This window comes from Daktulosphaira vitifoliae, unplaced genomic scaffold, assembly GCF_025091365.1.
Source record: "Daktulosphaira vitifoliae isolate Bord-2020 unplaced genomic scaffold, ASM2509136v1 Scaffold_5, whole genome shotgun sequence".
NCBI classification, from domain to species: Eukaryota; Metazoa; Arthropoda; class Insecta; order Hemiptera; family Phylloxeridae; genus Daktulosphaira; species Daktulosphaira vitifoliae.
This window is the reverse complement of record NW_026099576.1, coordinates 32,645,313-32,655,408: the sequence shown is the minus strand read 5'-3', so window position 1 is coordinate 32,655,408 and position 10,096 is coordinate 32,645,313. Positions and strand designations below refer to the sequence as shown.

General features: G+C 29.7%; 1 protein-coding gene across 1 annotated transcript in view; it reads right to left on the bottom strand.

Moving 5' to 3' along the window:
- Positions 1-477: 477 nt before the first annotated feature.
- The window catches only part of LOC126907996 (zinc finger protein 395), a 24,655-nt gene continuing 15,036 nt past the window's right edge, over positions 478-10,096 (bottom strand). Inside the window, exons 5-8 of the mRNA XM_050689783.1 lie at positions 3,876-3,976; positions 3,562-3,713; positions 3,400-3,503; positions 478-3,302 (exon numbers count right to left, since the gene is read on the bottom strand). Of these exons, the coding sequence (XP_050545740.1) occupies positions 3,102-3,302; positions 3,400-3,503; positions 3,562-3,713; positions 3,876-3,976 (558 nt within the window). The 3' untranslated portion in view covers positions 478-3,101. The remainder of the gene's footprint in view (positions 3,303-3,399; positions 3,504-3,561; positions 3,714-3,875; positions 3,977-10,096) is intronic.

Genomic DNA, 10,096 nt, shown 5'->3' with positions numbered 1-10,096 from the left:
ATTTTTAATTTTAGAAACAGGTTACAAAACCTAATAATGCTCAATAACTTCTAAATATCAAGATTTTCAGTTAGGTTTTCTTTGATCTTAAGTACATTGTATTAAGATTAGTTTAATACAGTTTTAAAGAATTCAGGTTTTTGAAACATATAGTTTTATAATTTTTTAAATTAGTAAGATTATTTAGAATTTAAGATGGGTGATCATTTAAATAATTTTACTAACTAGTCTTGTTTGCACACTAATATTCATGTACTTTTATTTATAAGCTAGAAGAAAGCCTTTGAATTTATTAAAATAGTTTTATTGCAATATTATTTACAATAATAATATAAATAATGTACCATTGCTAAGTACAAAGTGGATAACTAGTATAAAAATTACTACGTGGAAAGATAGAAATGGAAAATNAATAACTAGTATAAAAATTAATACGTGGAAAGATAGAAATGGAAAATAAAACAAATAAGATCTGAGTACATATAATTTGTTTGTATATTATTTATTTACATTATTTTTAATTAAGTCATTTAGTAAATATTAAAGTTCCATAAAGAGAAAATACATGTTTCTTAATAATATCAATTTAACATAAATAATAAAGATTATAATATTTAACACATTGCAATATTATAATGATTTTTTCATACATCCAAAATATTGTACCAAGACATTCCTAAAGCTAGATATATTATATATTATACATAGTGACATTTTATTATATACTCTAGATCATACACTTACACAAATTTTGACACATTTAAGTCATTTTTTTAATTAATTATTATTAAAAATAAGACAAAACTATTACTTTAAAAACAATCTAAAAATCAAAGCTGATTACAATATTAAATAATTTTACTGAAGACAAACAAGGCAAGAGTATATATATATATTATATATGATATTTAAACTCGATTTTTTTTAATTATTAAGCTGCTATTAAAAATAGAATATTTTAAATTTAAGAAGAATAAAATTGTACAAACAATACTTGCTTCTGTTTTCACACATTAACACAAATAATTATTTCTAATAAAGACAAATAGCTGAAAACGTAATTAAAAGTAATATTGCAATAACAATTATACACAGCCATTGTAAAACTTCAATTTTGAGTAGGACAAAAATGTATAGTTGTTAAACAATTATTTGTAAATACTTGGAATATAAAGAATTAAAATAATTAGTATTAACAATATTAATAGTGTAAAACATTTAAACCCTACTGTTACGTAATAAATCATATATTAATATACTTAAGTATTATCAATAAAAACTCTAAAATAGAATATATAATAAAAATAATTCATTAATCCAAAAAAATATATATATTTATATATCAATATATATTTTAAGTATAATATTAAGATTATTTTAAGTAATCCAGATTCAAGGACACTCATTGTAAATTGCTTATCATGTTTTATTAAACTTTTTTTTTTTAATAACAAGAGATTAATATCAAGTTAGCATTTTACTTTACTCTAAAACAATAATAAATTGCAATACTTAATTCTTAAGCACCTGCCCTAAAATTAATGTTACTTGATAATGAGATCGATAACAAACATTTTTTTTTAACTTTGGCTTTTTGTAAAAAGATTTAAATTCAAATTATGCTCTCTTATGTATAAAAAAGTTATACATAAATAATTATAAATATATTTGAATATAAATATTTATTTATATAATTTATGTATACTTAGAGATCAAAAAAAAAAAAATTCACATATTTAGTACATAATATAACAAGTCTATCAATTTTTGTTTTTGAACACATCTGAATTATTAATTTTTTTTTACAATAATAGACTTCTTTTAAAATAAAGAACTTTTTTAAATCTATTTTTCTGAAGTTGAGCTTCATCAATTGAACTTCTGTTCAAAAAAAATATATTGAAGATATGCTAATTAGTTTTTAAGATTGTCTCAGAGAGCATTTAAATAATAAATAACAATACTAAATAATTAAAAAATGATGTGAGATATTTTATCTGAATCCTTGTTTGGTAAGAAAAAAACTATATTTTTAATATATTATTATGTACTATAAAAATATTAAACAGCTATACATTTAATTATTATGGTAAAAAAAATTCGCTGTATTATTTTTGAACTATTAAATTGACTGATTTACATAATATTAATAAAAAAAAAATAAAATAAAAATTGTCACAAGTGCTATACCTAGTAATTGAAAAAATGAATAATAAAAATCATAATATAATAAAACAACAATAGTAAATACAAACTCAAAAGAGCCAATGGTAACTACTTACAATAAAATAACATTAAAACAATAAATAAATAAAAAATAATACAACCAAGTATTGTGTTAACATTACATTTGAGAGAAACAAAACATAATTGATGAAAGTGATATTAGAGGAAAAATGCTTGTTCTTGATAATAATATTTAATTAAAAATTATGTGCATTTTCAAAAATCTATAATCAATAAAGTATTTATAATAAATCTAAATATTACTATGATATATAGTTTAAAATTAATATTTTCTTTAAAAAAATTATTGCTTTAGCTTAGGACTTATTGTTTTTATTTCAAAATATTTATATATTTTTTAAAATATTTTTTAAGAAAACCTAATACTTTGCAATAAAATATTATATATATATATGCCAAAGGATTGTTCAATGAAAAATATTTTAACTGCAAAAAAAGTCAGATAAAAAATATTCCGACAAGCTAAATAAATATATCCTGAGGAACTATTTCCAAGTACTAAGGCATTAAACATTTACAAACCATTGTAATACAATTTTTAATTGTATGAATAACTATGCAAATAACTTAATATAGATAAAATCTTAAAATCTATACATAATATATGTATGTATACAACTTAGTAGTATAATATTCAAATTATATTAAATAAACTCTTTATAAATATATGTTTTAAATATTAACATAAATCAAAATTTGTCTTTAACTACATAAAATTGGGAGTACAAATTTTGTGAAAAATTTATTATAGAAAAAAATTAAACGCTGAAGTATTATGCGTTCATAAAAATAATAAGGAAAAAATATAATTTGGCAGTTAGCATGATGGTGATTTTAGCATAGTATTATGATTTCTATGCTAATTGTGCATTGTTTTCCATAGTACCCACAAATCTTGTGCATGCTTTCTTCCATTTACATTGGGTGCACCACATTTCTCTGTGTTCCATGCCATATACTTTACGACATTTTTTTGTTTCACCTCGGACTTTACGCATTGGACTACTAGGGAATCTCGGACCACCCAAATTCTGATACATCATCTTAATTTGTTTCTATTGACATTTAAGAAATTAATAATTTAGTGTTAAAATAGATGTGATTAAATTTATTTTTTTTTTTTTGGTTGTGAGATAATAATTAATTCCATACCTGTCCATTAAGAGATGCGAAAGGCCAATTTGGAGAGGAATTCGGTATAGTCATTGGGCCTGCTCCAGTGCGTGGTATAATTAAAGTTTTTTGGTACTCGGGATCTACAACATGAAAAAATATAGAATTTGAACCCCATTTGAATATAAAATAGTGGTTTACCTTCATGGGGTGGACGCGCCATATCACGGTGTGACAAAGTAGGAGGTGATGAAGCTGCGCCTAATTCAACTTCTGTGTAATAAAACTCTTCCTCGTGATCATCAATCGAATCATTCGTGGAATCATCTAAAGGAGATTTCTCGCGTCGAGGTCTAAAAAACAACAATAAAATATTTATAGAGTAACACTTTTTGTTATTATTGTATTTTAGAAGTCAAATACAGGAAATAATAATCAGTAAGGATAAGATACTAATTACTTAGAATTCAAATTAAAAATTATTGATTCATTAATGTGTTTAGGTTAAGACTTACCCTAAATGAGTTTGACGGACATGAGTTTCGATGGAAGCTACTGTTGTGGCTATAGTAACGCAACCACGCCATGTACATTGGAAAACTGTGCGACAATCCGTCTGTAAAATTCAAATAACAATTAAGTAAGTTGATTGTAAAATAACGCATCTAGAAATAATGGCCAGTATAATGTTAAAAAATCAAAGAATTGTTCAAAATTTAAGCCTTCTCCTTTTATTCTACTACTTGATCAATAGAAAATAAAACCTAACCCTATACTAACAATATAAGTTTATCTTTTGTTCTTTACAAACACCTAGATTATTTCACTGCTAATTTTTTATTCGACCAAGGGAGAACAGTAAAAAGGCAATTGACATGAAGTAACAGCGTATAACACAGACTAATCTTTAACCCAGTAAATAAAGATGGCCGTGACCGAATTTCGAGACCATAACGGGTGAGCTTTTAAAGCAATACCCTATTCGTATCAAAGATTCTAAGTATACTAACAAATATGCAAAAATGTTCCAAAATACGCTCCAATAGACATATTAATAAACATTCTTTTCCACATTGTATCACTGGATTTTGAAGATTTGAAGTTATTTGAAATAGAACAAAAAGATTTACAAACCGATTAGATTTTATAGAAATAAAATTTATCCATTTGAATAGTCATTATTTTTAAAACAAATTGTAGAGTAAAAAAATAAATAATAACAATTACAATCGTATTTAAACAAGAAATATTAAATATACACATTTATTTATAATAATACTCAAAACATTTTTTAAGACGAGGTCACATAACGCATAATTGTAAATTAAAACAACCCGGCAACTAAGAAAATTGTTATGATAATACAGTGTCAAATTGTAATATTATTTGTATTCCTTCCTCAGATCCTAAAAATATTGACATTGTAATTCGATGCCGTCATTGAAATGTATTCAACAAATAAAAATGTGATCGTGAAATATTTTTTCACATATCAGTACAACAATATTTCTTGGAATAATTTAATGAACTATACACCACCGGTCTTGAACTTGGATCGGAAAATAATTACATTTGAGGAAATATTCAGCGTCGAAGCTTTAAACGAGTTAAAAAAGGTCAACTCGAACCGAACGTTGAGTAAAGCCCTTGTCTATATAAATACATGGGGTACCGGCTTTTTTACCGGGTCACCTACTAACGACGAAGCATTGATATGTAATACTTCATAATCGCTTACTTGCATTTTACCGGCGCGTGGACTGTAAAATACTAAGAATAACGTGCATTGTGTTACCCAGTCGATATTATTCATTTATACGCATAATACTAATAATATGCGATGGTTTCCAATTAGACGACTATAAAAATAAATTCTACTTAGTGCACGTGCGTTATGAAATGTGCAATGATTAATACACCTTTGCCATTAAAATTATAATGCAGAATAACCACAGTTGCCAAGGACGAAATGGTTATAAAAAACATCTTTTATGAAAAGAAAAAATTCAAAATTATATTATCCATACACGTTATCATAATAATTCCAACACGAAAAATAATCCAATCACAGCGATGTATTAGCAAATATTCGTGTAGAGTAGTACGCTGGGCCAACAGCGACGGAGAATGCGAAAGGAAAGGGGGAAGCAAATGAGGCCGGTGCAGCACAGAGCTATTACATGAAAATAGGTCAATTCCAACAGGGGCCAATATGCGCATATTGGCAGCCAACTTTTTGTTCCATGCACATATGTTTGTCGAATATTTATCTCCTAATACATTTAACATTCATGTGCACACACCACAGTTTAATTATTGTACAAGCCTGTGCATGCATGTAAACCGGGAAGGGATCTAGCGAAACGGGGTCAGTAAGCATGGGCCACGAGGAAGGACCGTAAAAGCCGGCCGGTCGGATCGATGCGCTCACCGAGTTGCTGATGCGGATGCGGGCAGAGGAAGCGGTGATGCCCACGTGCGGTATATGCCGTGCGCGTGCACACACACCGTCAACTTCCCCTTCTCGTCCACGCGAGCAAACTTTAGTGCGCGCACCCAATTCTCGCGTTGTTCTTCCCCTCTCCTGCAGTCGCCATCACAACAAACACCGACGCTGCAACGAAAACCTCTCCTCCGTTGGAACATCACACGGCGGTATTATCGATCTCTTTGTGTACAACGCAGAAGACACGTAAACAAAGCGCTCTCTCCCCTTACAACGTAACCAGGTCAAACGTATAACCCAATTCCCCGATTTCTGGAAAAACATTACCATGGCGTTACGAGCGCAACTATTTTCCGGACTCTCAGAGCTTTTGTTTATACACATTTATACTCGGAACGCGAAAATAAAGCATTGTAATTCTTCAATTTCGGTTGCAATCGGTTAAATAAAATACAAAAAGCGTACACAAAATCATTACGAGTGTAAATGAGTGGATTGCTCAATTTCGAGCTGACCAAATAAGCCATAATAAAACAAAAAAATCATTATAAAACATCTGTCACTGGAATACGTTTAATTATTACAGATAAGTCGCTGCACAGAAAAAGGTGGTCGGGGTAGCCCCAACCGCATAACAATTAACATTCGCCTTGCAGTAGTTTTCGTACGTAGAAACTAAAACTGGGTCAGGTCGACCCGATTCCAGCAGTTGAGCTTTACGCACTCGCATACATGCGAACAGACCTAGTTTCGTATCACAAGCCTCGTCTCTCTTTTTTTTACTTCCCCTCTCAATTTTGGCGGTTGTATATACTGCGCAATGTCGTTTTTCTCCTCCTCTTCCTGTCATCACCCATCATATCCGCCACCGTTACAACCATAGCAGTATGTAGTCCCACACGCACTTAAAATACTATTAATTATAAAATGTGTGTTAAACGACAGTTGAAATTGCATAAAAGACCGACGACTTCATTACATCGATGCATTTCAAAAATACAATGATTATAATTTATTATTATACGCTCATATAGGTCACACAACCAAGTTACTAACATTAATAATACCCCATTATAAAGATTTTAATGGTTCAATCGAGGAGGTAAGCATTTACTTTTACTAAGAATAGTAATTGTAGTATTTAGCTAAAAGCGTTTAACTTCAGACCCACCTATTATCGAATTTCTTGTCAGCATAACAGAGTAATAAAAACTAATTTAAAATAGACGACATAGAGAGGCCTATCATCACAAAATAGTCAAACGACATAATCGATGGCAAAACCCAATTTGTGAACGTTTTAAACGAATAATTAACAGCGAACGTCGAGTTCGGCCAAAAATAATGATGTCATTAAATAATTTTGGCAAAAATTACAAGTAGAAGGTCGGATGTAAATTAAGACAAGGACTTAGCACAATTTTAAGAGGCTCTAAATTAATAAATAACTACAAATATGTCGTCCGTTGTCCCAAATATATAAATCAGAAATAAATGTAATTAGATAAATATAATCACATACAGTTATCGAAACTTCAATGGACATCGAACAAGTGAACCGTCAGAGAGAATGCAACCACATAAATCACAAAAAAAAAAACCACTATCGGTAACAAGGAATTTGGCCATTATATGTTCACCATTGTTTTATAACAGTTTTACCATGAATTCTTTATAACAGTTGTAAAATCAGAGTACAATACTACAGCGGGCGAAAGTAAATTTTATCTACAAAAAACACTTAAAGGAATGTATAAACCCGTCCACTCCCTAGTTAATGTTTGACCGAATTTTTACCGGATCACATACCACAGGCAACCAATAAGCATGCAGCTATACTGTGTGTATACATACACGTTCGAGTGTATTTTCCCTTTTCGTAGAAATATACTGCGGGCCCTGGTCACTCTATCTAACTGTTTTAAGTGTTTACACTGTTTTTCTATCGTGTGCAAGAGGAGAATGGCGGACTGCTGCACAATTCGCAAACGTCTATTATTTAAAATTGTTGTGCAACTTTCACTTTCGTTCCAAAAAGGTTACAGCAGCGGTGTGATAAACAAATAGGAATATTTCAGTTCAGGTAAATCGCTTTGAGTAGGTAACAGACGTCCAAATAATAACTATCCGATATTAAATACATATATCTATCACTATAAACAACACAGTATTGTGAAATTTATTGATATCAATGCGTACTTTATGTTAATTTTTGCAATGAATGCAAGCAACAGAACTAAAAATTTCACACAATTTTCCCTCTAGACAAGTCATGGCCAATGTTTTATTCCAAACGCGCATACGTAGTTATAAGCTGTACTGTGCCTACCGGTTTTCGACGTTTGTTCATCCAAAACTTATCCAACGAAGTATATTTTCGAATAACTACAATCAATTTACCAGACAAACAATTTCTAAATAATAAAAGTATCGACTATCGAAGATATTAAAATGCAATTAGTGTAGTTAAAAAAAAGACCGCCTCAAGTAACCACCAGTCGACGCATATTACAGATTCAATGCCTCCAATAATAGTGACGTATATTTAACGGAAGAAAGGTTAAGAACCTTAAATATATTTAGCGAGTAGTGTAGAGTAACATACTTTATGTAGTGTGTTGTAACAATGGTCACAACATATGACATAAGTCTAAATACATATTATTTTGTTAAAATATTTTTTAACATAGATTTCTGTGCACGGGGTCAAGGTTCATCGATTCAACGAAAACCGAAAATCGGTCAACGTTTTCACACGAACGTTTTTTCTAGATTACTAAATTCGTTGGGACAAAGGAACGACGCAAGCGACAATAGTAGAGATCCCTAAAACAATGACTATTGCCAACTGTCAAATAATAATAACAGAGGTGATAACTTAAACTCTGTATCGCAAAAATGTGTCAATTATCACTTGTCAGATGATTAAAACTACACAATCATAAGTTCATTAAAGTATTTCAAAGTTAAGTAAAATGTCCGACTGACATTTGAACAAATAATACAATACTTCAAAATGAAATATCACATTTGTGCATATATTATACCATTAAAGTTCAACCAAGAATGATCGGTAACGGTGATTTTACAAGACACAACAACACGTCGGTGTGCGGTTGGATGACATTGGCCCGAGGTCGTTACCCTTCGAAAACGTATACAATACAGTATAATATTATGCGCAGTAGTGGCGTGTACAATAAACTCAAGATGTAAACACACACACACACACACATAACACTAAACCAGGTGATCGGGAATAACAGGAGTGCAATGATCACTAACAAAGCAAAGCGGAAGACAGAAAAAATTGTTTGTAAGGTAATAACTAGATAAGGTTTATATCACAACCGTAATCTTACAATGGACGAACGATTAAAAATATGATAAAATACAATTTTTATAACGCCTTGAAGAGAAAATTTTGATGAATTAATTTAAAAGTACTGTGTAAGTCTATTATTCGGTACCCTATCCATCTCTTGAGCTACCGACAACACTGCACAGTCATCTCTATTAATAAAATCTATTTGTTTCTTTCTCATCATAACACTACTCCTCCGCGCCAACTCCTTACAAGTGTAACGCAATTTAAATGTGTTCGTATAACGTTACACGCACAATAGATATGCAAACAAACGTGTTATGTAATCATAATATTGTAGTAGTTCATTATATTCAAGAACCGCAGCAGAAAAGTCAAACGTGTTGAACAAGTGCATCACCTAACACTTGCCAACAATGCAATTTTAATGAAGGCAGGTCATTAACTAATTAAAATAAACTATATTATTGAAGAATATAACGTGTTATTTTCTAGAATCGTTACAAGGTACACGCCTTTACAAATAATTATTTGTTCACGTTTTCAATTAAAATAATAACATTTAGACAAAGAATAATCCAGTAAGCACATTTTACTAAAATTAGAAATTCGCATAATTCGATAGTTTAGCAGAGCAGCTGCAAGTGTTTTTAAAATGCACAACCGTATTTTTTATGGAATTATATATTATTACATTTAAATTTTATATTGATAAGAAATTGTATAAGTTGTGTTACATCGATAACCTTTAACCACCGACAAATGCTCTATTTGCAAATTAAAACTTTATTTTAATTAGATAAACTTTTTTGTCTCAATGTCAACCAGTTGTTTACACAATTAAAAAAAAATGTTGAAATCAATTGTGTATGCATTATTAATTGTTGGGATAGCAACTATTGTGTAAAGGGTAAGAAGGACTGCTTATCTTTAAGGAGAGATATAGCTGTGATAGAGGTAAAAAA